The sequence below is a fragment of the Diabrotica virgifera genome, chromosome 5 (assembly GCF_917563875.1).
Source record: "Diabrotica virgifera virgifera chromosome 5, PGI_DIABVI_V3a".
Lineage (NCBI taxonomy): Eukaryota > Metazoa > Arthropoda > Insecta > Coleoptera > Chrysomelidae > Diabrotica > Diabrotica virgifera.
In genome coordinates, this window is record NC_065447.1 from 191,998,406 (window position 1) to 192,014,467 (window position 16,062).

At 33.4% G+C, this 16,062-nt stretch overlaps 1 protein-coding gene across 1 annotated transcript in view; it reads left to right on the forward strand.

The window, feature by feature from the left end:
* Positions 1-16,062, forward strand: part of LOC126885245 (forkhead box protein fkh-2-like) — a 54,489-nt gene that overhangs the window by 24,418 nt on the left and 14,009 nt on the right. The window contains exon 2 of the mRNA XM_050651730.1: positions 4,296-4,577. Within this exon, the coding sequence (XP_050507687.1) occupies positions 4,296-4,577 (282 nt within the window). The remainder of the gene's footprint in view (positions 1-4,295; positions 4,578-16,062) is intronic.

Genomic DNA, 16,062 nt, shown 5'->3' on the forward strand with positions numbered 1-16,062 from the left:
TGGCAAGAAGCAAAAGTTTTAGCAGCAGATAGGAAGAAGTGGCGTAAATTTGCAGAGAGTATTATATAAAGGAGGAATCCTCGACACCTAATGGTAAAAGAGGCAACCGATTATGTATGTATGTATGTTAAATCCAAGACTTTTCGTTAAGAAACTGCATTCTGGCTGCATTCCGTATCTCCGGCTATATAGTGCTTATATATTGTAAAAGCCGGAGTTACGGGATGCAGCCAGAAAGCAGTTTCTTAACGAAAAGTCTTAGATTTAAATTATTGTTTATTATTTTTATTTCAATTATTCTATTTGTATAAAAATAGTAACCTTTGCATCTGGGGCTTTTTGTCTTCCTCGTATTACGAGAGATGTCGCTGTTTTGCGTCTAAATAGGTGAATTCATTGCATCGCGATGTTTTCCCTTAAATAGGCAGGATTTGTTGATTTGTTTTTAGAGTTGTGACTGCATAGCTTCACTGATGATGCATAGATGCTGAAATAGCTATATGGAGATGGTAGTCCAACTCTGAATCAAATGAAAACAAAAACTGCCTTTATCTTTTTCATCTTTACTCAGATTTGAGTACCTGAAACTGTCTTTCGGTCCTTTTCCTAGACGAAAAGAAGGTAAATACGTGGCCTAAGTGTCCTTTATTTGCTTTCTTCTATATTCGTCGTCTCTTGTGCTTATATATTGTAAAAGCCGGAGATACGGGATGCAGCCAAAAAGCAGTTTCTTAACGAAAAGTCTTGGATTTAAATTATGAGCAGTAATTTTTTCAGGATTCTGCAATGCTCTCTGTATCGGTTTTTATTTCTTTTATTTATGTTTTATGGTCTTGCCTGGCTTGAAGTTCTGGCTTGATCTCTCGGGTCAAATATTTAACTTTTTTAAATAGTTCATCACTTTATGGCGGTTTGCATGTTGCTCCAGTTCTCGACATAATTATTTTATGGTCAGTGGCGTACCGATAGATCATGCAGGGTTCCCTGGTTCCAGTTGGGATGCGGGCCTGCCCGCCCAATAAAAACACACAGTGTATATCAAGAGTGTTTAATAAACATTAAATATAAATCATCCTATATCATAAAATATATCATTTTATACAAATTCAAGCTAATTTATAGTCCATTTACTCACGGTTTTTGCTGTAAATTTTAAAAAACAGCTCGGATTAAGATGAAAGTTGATATACACGTACACATACACATACATGCCAAACAAAAAAAAGTTTGTGCCGATGTGTGCTTTTGCCCTGGGGTGAGTTTCACCCCTTCTCGGGGGTTCAAGATAAGTCCGGAATTGGATAAACTGACTAATTCTAAGCAACTTTAGTTCTATAGAGTTTTTTCACCAAGTTAATACTTTTCGAGTTATTTGTGAGTGAATATGTTCATTTTTCCACAACAAAAAAAAACACGTTTTAAGACGGTTTTTTGCAAATAACTCAAAAAGTAAGTGTTTTATCGAAAAAAAATGTTCTTAGTAAAAATATAGCTTATAAAAACGTGAAAAAATTGTGTATATAAGAAGTCTGTAGTTCCAGGAGTAGTAGAGTTGTAAGTTCTTATTCGTCAAATTCCAATTTGAATATTTCAACGTGAAAAAACCAATAGAATGAAGAAGCACTGTTTGAAAAACCCATCACAGCTTCTTTACAGTTACAGTTTTAAAAAACTTTATTTTTGTAGGTATCATCAATATTAATGATCAATAGCCAATATTAATTATGTAACGCTCAAAATAAAGTTGGTCCCTTTTTTTTTTAGAAAAAAATTATCTCAAATGAAATTACTCGTTACCGCTTCACAAGTTACTTGACTTAGGTATGTATTGTTTATATGATCTCTGTAAGTTTTATCGGCTCAAATTGCTCACTTTTGAAAAAAATTTGGTTTTAAATTAAATTTTTTTTTTAAATTTTGAAAAATTTTTTTTTCAAAATAACTTAAAAATTATTGGTGATACCAAAAATCTCAACTAGTAAAAAAATATAGTTTTTACTATTGTGAATATTTTGGACTATTTGTTTTCCTGAAGACAAAAATTGGTTATATAAGATATGGCTGTTCAAAATTTGCATACAATTGTGATTGGTGACTCGTTTAAGCCCATTTAGCTACAGTCTTTTCAAAAATAAGCACTTTGAATCAACGAATCTTACATATCTTATAACAATACATAAGTAATTTGTGAAGCGGTAACGATTAATTTCATTTCGAATACTAATTAGAAGGTGATTTTCACGATTTTATTTATCAACTAAGAAATGTACCAACATTATTTTGATCGTAACTTACTTACTTTTGATGTTAGAAACTTTTTTAAAAACAATGGAATATTAAAACAGTAAGTTAATATTAATGCTATCGTTTTTCATACTGACATGACTGATCAATTTACGCCAGCCATTTTGATAAATAAATAATAAAACTCAAAAATTTTCTACATCTAAATCTCCAGTCATGATTAAAAACCTTAATATCGGAAAACTAAAACAGCTTTTAAAAAATGAACATTGGAATGAAATAATTTATATCAACAAATCAGATTTTCAAATTACATAAGTATATGATACATTTATAAATAGATAAAAGTTTAATAATTATAAATGTCCCCATCAAATTATAAACAAAAGAAGCAAGAAATGCGATAGAGCGGGCCCCTGCGGGGCCCGTGCCCTGGTTCCTCCGAACCCGCGGAACCATGCTCAGTACGCCACTGTTTATGGTTGTTTTTATCTACGATGAAACCAAATTTCATTTTTATGTTTAGCACCGCTGTTTCTTGACTGTTGCTTCCTGTTTTTGTGGTATGTTGTAGCATAACTCTTCTTTTACAACTAATTTTATGGTTTGCCTGATACGCAATGTTTGTTGTTGTTTGGGTTTTAAGTGGTATGCACTTATTTTCTGCTTATCATCCAGCTTTTTATTTCATTCCATGTTTTATTTATGACTAATATTTTTAGTTTTTCCTTGTTTATCAGTTCTTAATCATCAATACTGTACCTGTTCTGTTTATTTAACATTGTACTCAAATTTGTGCATGTTGACACTTCGTTTATCATTTTCCCGTTGACGGTACCTACCTACATTGAAGATACTCCCTCAATTCATGATTTGCTATTCATGATTTTTGTTTTTTATGGTGTTAACTTTTAGGTCATGTTTCTTACCAGTTTCAGCTACTTTTGCCACTAAAAGCTGGAATCCTTGGCAGGGTCAGCAAAAATAACGTTGTCATTGGCATATTCAAATTGTTTTTTCTTCGCCATTTAACTGTATTCCTGATTCTGTGTATTCTAGTACTTTTTGGATTGTCGTGCGTACACTTTGAATATGAGAGGTGAAAATATGAGAGCTGATTGATTCCAGTCTAAATTTGTGATTACATATACTCAAGCCTTATTTTATCCAGATTTTACCATTATAGTCCTCAGATTCTCTCTTACTAGATTTTTCAATCCTTTTCAAGGCAATTATCCAGCTCTTCTCTCATCTGGTCTTTTCCACAGACACATTTTTTATAATTAGATAGACAATTGGAGTAAAAATAAAGGGTAATAATAATAATATCGTATGGCATTTTGGCTGGGGAGATACTTTCTTCCGGTGCCTCTGCATCTTTAACCCTGCTTAAAGTAGCTAATAGTGTCGATGCCCACTAGCCCAGGGGGACCGACGACTTTACGTACTCTCCGAAGCACGGTGAACGGCTCGTATCATTTTTTAGAAGTGAAAATGTCATTGTTAATGCCGACATGCGCTCTGCCTTATGAAGCCAGTATCTTGCTGCTGAGCTACGGCTGTCCCCAAAATAAAGGATAAAATTAGGATTAAATTTATTAGAATTGTAATTATGGTAAATAGCAATGCCAAGACGAGAAAGCATAGGATACGGTTATACTAAGTTTAATGGCGAAATAATCATCACTCAACAACGAAGCACTACTTGAAGAAAATACGGTTAGACAATACATGTCCGTGAGGGGGACTATTACTCGCTAGAAACAAAGAGAATGGATATGGATGATTATGATGTAAGCAAGATTATGGACAGCTTTTTGAAAATTAAGACCTACAGAAATTGACACATGCAACCATCAAATAAAACTAAAGTGAAGCACAAATCATATAACTTGATGAACCAATTAAATTAGGTATAGATTTTACTGATATAATAATATATACATAGACATGTATATAGACTTTGAATTAAAAATAACTTTAAACCAAAGTACAATTTCGTTTTTGATAATTTTGACTACTTACATTGACTATTATTTTTTTGTTTTCAGGAAAAGAGAAAAAACAAAACGAAAAGCCTCCTTATAGTTACAACGCGTTAATAATGATGGCAATAAGGAACAGCCCCGAAAAGCGGTTAACACTCAACGGCATTTACGAATACATAATGAAAAATTTCCCCTATTACAAGGATAACAAACAGGGGTGGCAGAACTCCATTAGGCACAATCTCAGTCTTAACAAATGTTTCGTAAAAGTGCCGAGACACTATGACGATCCTGGAAAAGGCAACTATTGGATGTTGGACCCATCTGCCGAAGATGTTTTTATTGGTAAGTATATTTCTATAAATAAGTATATGGATAAATATTTACTACTAAAAATTGCAATTTACACAGTTTTTTTTACTTTTTTAATAGTTTGATGTTTGTTTATCAGATTTTTAATTTATTGTCCTAATTAAACTGTCCTCTGTAATTTTAATTTTGTTGACGTTTAACAATACTAACTTATTTTTTTATTACTTTTTCTATTTATTTATGTTATTTAGCGTGTGGCTACATCATAATTGAATTTTGTGTATAAGCAAAAAGAACAAACAGTAAATAACAATAAATAATTTTTACAAACAATCATTTACTTGAAAAATAGACAATAGACTCTTTGGTCGCAACTAAGAAATCGGACGGATTGCCACTGTAGGATCTGATCGGGCATTCCTCCACTATAGTATAAGAGCTAGTGAACCCTCCGACTAACGGTCGTCCTGTAACTTACAGGCTGTAAGGCTAAAAATTTTTCTAGTGATAATTCATAGCACACCAAGGCTAAAAACCATGACCTGGCAGGCCTCAGCGGTGCACGTGTATCTACCAGGTGAATCGAAAAGTGCAAATTTAGGGGGTAAAATAAACTTTCTCCTGTAAGATTTAAATTTAAGTATGTGTTTGAGTAAGTCATTTAGAAGAAATGTGTACAATGACAGGCGATTCTGAAGAACATAAGACCTTGCCAGGTGAGGAGAAAGATTATGGGTTTTTCCTAAAATTATTCTTTTTCATCGAAAAAATCTTTTTTAGGTTTTTTGAATCATTTCAAACAGAAAACGTATTTTGTGATTTTTCTCTAAGTTAATAGTTTTTGTTATATGAGCGATTGAAAATTTTTAAAATTGAGAAATCGGCCATTTTTAACCCTAAATCGGACATTTATCTAAAAATTTCAATGTTGCCAAGATACGTAGATATTCTTTAAACATTGATTGATGAAATCCCGAAGAGTTTTTTGCAATAAAATATCGAAAACCCCTTTGTTTTTTTAATTGCTAATCAAGCGTGTGCGACACTGTAGTATAAGTGAGGACGTTTGAGTTTCCATAAATTCATTATCTCGAGAATGGGCAAATCTCAAGAGAAATCCTCAGACAGGTCGATTTTTATTTTTGAATTAGGACTTTTTGGCATATATATAATACAAGTGACGTCATCCATCTGGGCGTGATGACGTAATCGATGATTTTTTTAAATAAGAGTAGGGGTTGTGTGATAGCTCATTTGAAAGGTTATTTAATTTTCTATTCAGTAATATAAACATTAACATAATTATTTATACAGGGTGTACAAAAATATTTTTTCTTCTATTTTTCAAATTTATTTAAAGTTAATTTAATAAAAAAAAATTTTGTACACCCTGTATAAATAATTATGTTAATGTTTATATTAGTGAATACAAAATTCAATAATCTTTCAAATGAGCTATCACACAACCCCCACTCTCATTTAAAAAAATCATCGATTACGTCATCACGCTCAGATGGATGACGTCACTAATATTACATATATGCCAAAAAGTCCTAATTTAAAAATAAAAATCGACCTGTCTGAGGATTTCTCTTGAAATTTGCCCATTCTCGAGATAATGAATTTATGCAAACTCAAACGTCCTCACTTATACTACAGTATCGCACCTGCTTGATTAGCAATTAAAAAAACAAAGGGGTTTTCGACATTTTATTGCAAAAAACTCTTCGGGATTTCATCAATCAATGTTTAAAGAATATCTACGTATCTTGGCTACATTGAAATTTTTAGATAAATGTCCGATTTAGGGTTAAAAATGGCCGATTTCGCAATTTTCAAAATTTTCCATCGCTTATATAACAAAAACTATTACCTTAAGAGAAAAGTCACTAAAGGCCTTTTCTGTTTGGAATGATTCAAAAAACCTAAAAAAAAATTGTTCGATGCAAAAAGAATAATTTTAGGAAAAACCCCTAATCGTTCCCCTCGCCTGGCAAGGTATTATGCTCTTCAGAATCGCCTGTCATTGTACACATTTCTTCTGAATGACTTACTCAAACACATACTTAAATTTAAACCTTGCAGGAGAAAGTTTATTTTACCCCCTAAATTTGAACTTTTCGATTCACCTGGTAGATACACGTGCACCACTGATGCCTGCCAGGTCATGGTTTTTAGCCTTGGTGTGCTATGAATTATCACTAGAAAAATTTCTAGCCTTACAGGACAACCGTTAGTCGGAGGGTTCACTAGCTCTTAGACTACTAATTAGATGTTTAACCGTTTGTCTTACAACACCGCAATAGCAATTTGGAGATGATATTTTTCCGCACCTGAAAAGTGGGTAGGAGCACCTGCCATAGTTTGTTCTTGTGTTTAGTGTGGCCCAGATTTTTCTTGGTTGGTTGAAATTCTCTGGCTTGATTTTAATACATGGCATTATTCCGGATAGCAGGCGCTGCATTCTTTTCCCATTCTTCTCGCCAACCGTTGGTTATCTTGAATTTCCTTTCAATTACAATTTATGCATAGTTAAAGGTTTGTTTCTTGAACGAAGCCTACTTACAGTATTGTGCGAATTAATGTGAACAGAGATCGAAATTCAGTTTTTCAAGAAAACGGAAGACTACTCCTCGAGACGAAGCCTTTCTTTTGCGCGATAGCAAACTTCATCCCAGAAAAACAAGTTATGACCTCCAGAAAGATGTAGAAAAGGGTGGAATAAAGACTCAACGGTACGCAGACGCCTCTTAGAAGGAGGGAGAAGAGCCGTGAGACCGCAGAAGAAACAACTTCTGACAGCGCCTATGATGAGAAAAAGACTAAATTGGGCAAAAAATACGCTCATTGAGTGCAGAAGATTGGAGAAAAGTGTTATTTTCTGATGAGACTCACTTCCTAGTGCAGGGCCAGTGATCAAAATTCGTACGAAAGGCAGCCATTGAGTCACTTTCAGCTAGCCATATTAACCAAACAGTTAAACATCCCACCAAACAAATGTTCTGGGGCTGTTTTTCATACTCAGGAACTGGCACTCTTATTCCTATTGAAGGTATGATGAACAGTGAAAAGTACAAAGACATGCTAGGGAACGCTTAGCTATCAAGCTTGACAAAGTACAGGCAGAAGGGACTGCAATTTTTCAACAAGATTCAGCTCCGTGCCATGTATCGAAGGTTATGATGAAATACTTCAAGAATAATAATATTACCCTTCTTAATTGGCCTGGGAATTCACCTGACCTTAATCCTATTGAAAGTTTGTGGGCAATATGTAAGGATAAACTGCAAAAATTTGACTGTACGACAAAAACAAAACTGGTGGAAGCAGTGATTAAGGTGTCGTTTAGAGATGAAGCAATCACAAGCAATTGCAAAAAACTTGTGGATTCCATACCTAGAAGACTCCAGGAAGCCATAAAAGTAAAAGGGGGACATATTAAATACTAGTTAATGAAAAAATCTCATGTAAGTGTACCTAAATTTACCTTTGGCCTAATTAAATCATATTTACCAATTAATTCACATTAATTCGCACAATACTGTATGTCTTTCACAGTGATACCAACGTGGGAGCGAAGCACAGTTTGATAATATTTACTCAACAGTCTCCAATTCTTTATGGCTCATAGCGCCCAGTCGTTTGCATATCTGAACTTATTTGATGTGGTTTCTGGCATTTCTGCTATATACCTAGAGGATAAGGAGTAGGAGGGTCAACACCGATCCTTGCGGTAAGCGACTGTTCAGTTTGAAGTGGGTACTAATTATCACCCATGATAACTGGGAAACTTATGTTGCAGAGCATAGCATTAATAATCCTGCTAGGTACCTATCCCGCTGATTAGATATCCTATTATTAGTTGTTTTTTCGTAAGTTAATGGCCAGTCATGTTTTCGTGTAGTTTTATCAACCAATGCTCACATTATAATATACTTATGCTACATTGGGAATTAGTTTTTTTGAAACCCTCTTTCTACATAGTTAGTCCGTGCTAAGGCTTGGTCTGTGCAGCTGCGGTTATTCTGCTTGTTCCATATTTACCTATATGTTGGAGTATTGTTTGGCTAAATCTGTTATATTTACAACATTCTTTCAAAAAATTTGTAGACCATACTTAGAAGTACAATTGAACATTAATATTTTGGTAAATCGTTAGTTTTCCCTGGTTTTAAAAGGCGATTATCTTTGCTCTTTTAAGTTGATTGTGATAGGGAACATTTCCTGGCTGAAGAGTGTATGAGAAAATAAACCCTTTTCAAGTCATTGCCTACTAAATCTGCCACTGTGCTTTAGAAACTCTGTATAAATGCTATCAAAGCTAGTAGCTTTTCAAGTGGACAAGTGGATTTTAATAACTTAAGGTTTTTTTAAAATTGCGTGTAAGCGGTTTTGTAGTGCTCTTAAAGTAAACATTATGTGGGACGCCATTTGGTTTGGTTTTACTAGATTGGCTAAGCTGTCAAGTGGGTTATTACCTCCTGGTTTTCGAAGCAGTGATCAGGCTTGTCTACTCAAGTTTCTAATCTAGATTCTTAACTGTCACACTCCATTTCTCGCGCCTAGCGGTATCCATGCTGTGAAGTAATTTAACTTCAATTTCCTGCTTTCCGTCTTCGCAGAATTGTTCATACAGTTTTCGCTCTCCTCAGACCATCCAGGAATATACTCTTCTTGGTACCCTCTAGGAATTGCTACTTTTGCTGATGTTATAATTGCTTCCCAGTGGCGTAGCTAGCCCCACAGGGGCCCCCTATCAAAGTTTGTCGCGGGGCCCTTCCCCACGACTGATGTAGGATAGTGCTAAAAATATGTTCAACAAAAGCAGCAAAAAAGCGTGTATAGAATAGAATAGAAATATCCTTTGCCACTGAAAATTTTACAATTTTATGGACAAAGCGTAGGTACAAAGAGTAGGAAAAAAACAACAACAAATACAGTTTACTGAAATTACACAAATCGTCAATATTATTACAAAATAAAAGATAATCAAATGAAACAAAACAATACAGAGTGTTTCATTAATAATTGGAAATATTTTAACTGTAGATTTCTGGGCTCAAAATATTACGGTTTAACCTAAATCACCTACACCTAAAAGGCTTCCTAAGGGAGCTGGAGCTCTTTGAAGATGGTGCCTTTTAAATAGTTTTTTTGAAACACCTCTAGAACACATCTATTTAGGAAAACTAAAACTGGTACGGCAATTTACCTTCCAGAGATAAATCTATTTCATATTCATAAATTGCGAGTTTCTAGTATCGGTCATTGCATCCTCTTTGTGTAGGGCAACGGTTATTTTATCGCATACCTTTTTTGTCTTTAACTTTTAAGCATTTTTGACACTGGATTATTAAATTGTATGGTATTCTAGTACTAAAAGTTACTCTTACTTTAAGTCGGTAGGATACACCATTTTCTAAAAAATCGATTTGAAATTTTTTAGTTTTTTGAATTTGATCAAAATTAAAAAAAAAAAAAATTCAAGAAAACGGTGTATTTTACCGACCTAAAGCAAGAGTAACTGTTAGTACTAGAATACCTCATAATTTAATAATCTAGTGTCAAAAATGTTTCAAAATTAAAAACACAAAAATAATGCGATAAATTAACCGTTGACTTAGGTACTCAAAACGCACGCATATGACCGGTACTAGAAATTCGTAATTGATGAGATCGATTCATCTCTGGAATAAACGTACCAGTTTTCGTTTATTGTTTTCATAGTTTTTTTTTTGAAAATCATTTTCAAATTAAAAAAACACAAAATTTTCAAATCGACGTTTCTAGAAAACGGTGTATCCTACCGACTTAAAGAAAAAGTACCTTTAATTGCTAGAATGCCTCACATTTTAATAATCCAGTGTCAAAAAGGCTTAAAAGTTAAAGATAACAAAGGAAGTACAAATAGGCGTACCAGTTTTGATTTCTCTGAATAAAAGCGTTCTGGATGTTTTAAAAAATACTAACTACAAGATGCCTTTTTCAAAGAGCTCTTTTCATTTTCAGACTAGGTGATTTGGGTTAAATCTTAATACATATTTTGAGCCAAGGAATCTACAATTAAATTATTTCCAATTATTAATTAAACACCCTGTATATTGCAAAATTTAAATACATTGCAAATTGCATAATACAACCTTAGGAACTCATAAGTTCAGCGTATAACACTCAAATATAGATAATATAATAATAAATCTAATAAACTGTAAGTAATAATCCAAAGTCAAAAAACAGATTTGAATTGAGACTCATTGTTTTAAAACAGATTCAGTTTTTTCAAGCCAAGGGTGAATAGACATTGAAAAGGAGCGTAAACAAAGAAGCTCTGTTCTTTAACGGCGAGCGACCGGCAAATAGATATACCTAAATACCAGTTAATTGTAAATATTTGTATCAAACAATCCTACAGAAATCAGCTATGAGGCCAAAACACAGCAAAGTTATGAGGTGATACAAGATTTTTTTCCAGGATGGTTTGACAAAAATACTCCCGCAAATTTTAAGATTACTCCAGTTGCGGACGGACGTATCAAAATTTAGAAACCTCTAAACGAAATGAATAAACGAAGTCTCATGAGGGAGGTAATCACTATTTTTTTTAAGTGTGAGCCCAACCCATACCTAAATACAATTTATAGATAAAGAACAGATTGCACGAAAATATACGCTTACAATACACAGTGTTTCAATGTTTCAAATTAGCAAATGTAAAACGATTACAAATATTGCAATTTCGCATTATACATGATACAATGTCTCACACAGCCAACGGTGAATAGACAGTAAGAAGTAGCTTGAAAACAAAAAACGTCTGTTGTTATAAAACGGCGAGAGACAGAAAATAGATAGGTACCTGTACAGTGCATAAATATAGTTTATAATAAAGAATCCATTACACGAAAATGTCGATATCCCAACAATATAATATATTGTAGACTGTTTCAAAGCGTTTTAATAGTGAAATAATTGCAGAATATTTTGTTCCATTTTTTGAATGGAATTTTGTTTCGACATGCCGCGTTTGGGCCCCTGAATGTCGGGGGCCCCTTATAATTGATACGGCTGATACGGCGGTAGCTACGCCTCTGTTGCTTCCGTCAATCTCTCGTAGTTTACTTCATCAATAATTGTAAGCTTTTACCTACAAATGTTTTTTGTGTGTTTTTTAGCAAATATCGTGTTGTCGTTTTTTTTCTTCCGTCTGTCTTCATTAGGAGTTACGCTGTTACTGTGAGTTGAGATCTCACAGTGAGATGGCAAAATAGATACTTCTGCAAAATAATATTTTTGTCATTTAATATTTGTAATTTCACAAAGATTATATAGACTAATTTCTATAATATGGAATATACACCGTTATTAGGCATCAACGCCTTTCCGATAGTCTTATGAGATAGTCTGTGCAATTCTTTTTGAGGCCGAGGCCCCTAGGCAACTGCCTACTTTGCCTATTGGTTAATCCGGCACTGACATTACCTCATTTATAACTGCATTACCGAACTCTCGGCCAAATGCATGGTGCGCCAAAAGTCAAGAATATATCCGTTAATAAAATTGATAAGCAACTTCTTCCGCCCTCTTACTTTGTAATGGTCTCAACAAAAGAAATTTTGTTAAATGGTCCTGATAAATCATAATAAACTTGTAGCCGTGATCCTCGTGATTTCGTTTCGATCAAATCTACCTAACAGCGACTATTCATTTCTGAATGCCATATAGGTTTCGACACAAGACCCCTCTTCGCTTGTTGGCAGGTTTCACACATTAATATAAAATTATTGAACATATCAATTGTTATATTTGCGTATTTTCTGGCGGTTTTAGTCTTCAACCTATCCCAACCTCCATAACCAATAGCAATGTTTAAAACCTCCATAACCAATAGCAATAGCTTCAATTATGTCAGAAATGTCTTCAGCCTGTACATAATATTGAAATTTGTTCAAGATTTCTAGTTTTAACTGAATTTAGCAGTCTAATGTAGCTTTGACTAGTTAAAACTAGAATTGTCTAAAGCGCGTAGTTAAAACTAGTTTTTCCTAGTAAATTTGGGTTTTAACTGAAATCGGGTTTGAACGGTAACATATATAATCAAATTCTCTTCTACAATATTGGTGTCGGAATTACAATAATATCTTAGATATTGTGTACTTTACGCCACTGATTTCTATTTTGTGCCAAGACTTTTGTATCTTTCCAAGATTTGCCTCTCTTTTTTAGATCTTTTCCAATAGCTTGGTCCCATGTTTCTCTTGGGCTTCCTCTCTTCCTCTTGATATTTACTCTCGCTTCCCAAATAATTTTTACCGTCTTCTATCATCTAGTCTTTGTAAATGTCCCCACCAGCTGATTTGTCTTTTTTCTATATATTCTAAGATTGATTCCACCTCCAGATCTTCTCTTATCTGCTCATTTCTTACCCTATCAAGACTTGTGACTCCTCTCGCTCTTCTTAGGTACTTCATTTCCGTCGCTTGTATTCTGCTCTTCTGCCTCTCTGTTAATGTCCACGCAACCGAAGGTGAGTATGGGTCTATATATTGCCTTAAATACTTTCATATTTGTACTCTGCGCTATCTATAGTCCTTCTTGCGCTTTCCCTTCATTCTCCCGTATTTTAAATCCACTTATAATTATGTTATCGAGAACTTTAAAAAAATCGAAAAATTGCAATTTTTAAACCCGAACAACTTTTGATTAAAAATGAAAATAGCAATTCTGCTTACCGCATTTGAAAGTTCATGTCAAATTATATCGGTTTTAATTATTTACATTGCTAAAAATTTATTTTTTATTGTTAAACGAAGCTATAAACACATAGTGTTTGAGTGATGTTTTCAATGATCTCTCATTTAAAATCGAACGAGTAGATAGAGTAGGTACAAGTGCAAGCGAGGCAATTTCTAGGTAGCATGCGTTAAAACGCATGCATTGTCCAAGAGAAACACTATGTGTTTATAGCTTTGTTTAACAATAAAAATTTTAATTTTTAGCAATGCAAATAATCAAAACCGATATAATTTGACTTGAACTTTCAAATACGTTAAGCAAAATTGCTACTTTCTTTTTTAATCAAAAGTTATTCGGGTTAAAAATTGCAATTTTTCGATTTTTTAAAGTTTAACCACGTTTATCTCGAAAACTATGCATCCTACGAAAAAACTTGTAAGAACATTTTTTGCTTAGAATGACCCAAAAAATGTTTTGTTTTGCGAGAAATCGCTGTTATGCATTTCCTCAAGTTCATTGTTTATAACCATCTTATCGACATCCGGATCAACTGTTACCCAAAAAATTCGTGTTCTACGGGTCAAAATACATAAAAAACTTGGGTAAGTCCATCTGAATAAAGGAGGCCGTTGTACCCCCCCTGGCGGCAGGACTACTAACCATGAACATATACATATATTCAATATTCAGACACGAGAAATATCATTTCTTTCAATTAATAATGAAAAGAAAAATATAAGGCAAACGCGGTCCTGGTAGGCGACAAATGACACTGCTGCGTAATATCAATAATTGGACAGGACTAGACTTCCATACTTAATAAAAAGAGCCCAACCTAAAAATGAGTTTACAGAAGTCGTCGCCTATCTCCATTAGAGACGGTACACTAAAAAAAACGATCATTCTGGAACATCTACTTTGCATTTATTGATAGGGTTCCAAGGTTTAGATATCTGGGAATAGATATAACTAGTTACGGAGATGTTAAAGAAGAAGTACGACAACAAAGCTTAAAAGCAAGTAAAGAGGCGGGATCTCTTAATCACAATCTGGAAGAACAAACACCTAAGACAAGACACAAAAGCAAGAATCTATAAAGCAGCAATTATACCTATATTGACACACACGGCGGAGACAAGACCTGACACATCTAAAACGAGACGACTACTAGAAACAACAGAAATGAAAATACTTCGACGGTTATCAAGAAAAAGTCTGTTGGATAGGGAGAGAAGCGAAAACATAAGAAGATCATGCAATGTAGAAGATATAAACGGATGGGTGACAAAACGGAAACAGGAGTGGAACGAACACATTAGTAGAATGGCATAAAATAGGATAGTACGAATAGCACGAAATAAGTCACCAAATGTACGAAGAAATATTGGCAGACCAAGAAGAAGATGATGCAATAATTTAAACAATTTAGGAGGCTCATTTTGAAGAAGAAACAGGCTTTAAATCCTACATAAAAGAAGAAGAAGAAGAAGATGAAGCATTTATTAATTGATTCCAATAGAGATTGTGAAAAATCTGTAGATCCTTTTTATTACGCCCAATTTTCATGAGTGTTTCCATTATTGTTTGATATTTTATACTATCACTATGATCTTCTGTAATGCACTTCCAAAAATTTTTAGAAAAACAGGTTTAATTGTGCAATATCTATAAAAATTTCATTTAAATAATCTGATAATTGCTTTGTTTACTAACATTTATAATAATACACAAGCAATAAAATTTTTATTGTCTTTGATGTAATTTCGACTTACAAAAATAACATCAAATATATTGAAATCGCTCGTATTATTAATGACAAATGTGGTCCCTGTGTTAGAATTAAAAGTGAAACAAACAATTTAAAAACAGATTATTTTTATCATATTAGTTTAATATTTTGCTTTTTTTAAGCATAGGTATATGTACAGTCGGAAAAATGAAAGAATAGGGCTTTTCATCGAGTGTCATTTCTTTCGAGCTTCTGTCATGTGTCACATAATATTAATATATCTACGTCATACGTTTGGTTTGTATCATTGGTATATACCAATAACGTACGACGTAGATATATTAATATTATGTGACACATGTCAGAAGCTCGAAACAAATGACTGTGAATGAAAAGCCCTATACGCTGTGAGCTCGTACGTAGAGGGGATATTTACAAATTCGCGAGCGCCATTAGTGACAAGTCTGTAAACGTTTACCGGAAATTTGACATAAATGTCAAAGTGATTAATTTAAAATTAAAATTAAAAACATTAGTTATAAAAAATATTAGTTGGTCAAAGCTGTGGTATATATTTTTTAATTTAAAATTAAAATTAAAAACATTAGTTATAAAAAATATTAGTTGGTCAAAGCTGTGGTATATATTTTTACCTTAAATATACTTACGTTTTAAATACTGAATTTAAGTTTTTTAATGTTCCGTAATATGTAATTCTAAAATAATTTATTAATCTTAGCGCCATCTACACGATAATTGTGAAAGTATCCGAAGTAAGAAATTCATATTTTATCAATAGAACGTCAAAATGATTAGCAAAATCTTAAAAAAATCGATTACAATTTAATTACTTTTTTGCGTTGTAAATATTAAGCGATAACAATTAAATAATAAATTTAAAAATTACTGGTGAAAGTTGAATTAGTAACCGCTAGGAGCGACACCAGCGAAGCTCAGAGCGTATACGCTGTGAGCTCGTACGTAGAGGGGATATTTAAAAATTCGCGAGCGCCAGTAGTGACAAGTCTGTAAACGTTTACTGAAAATTTGATATAA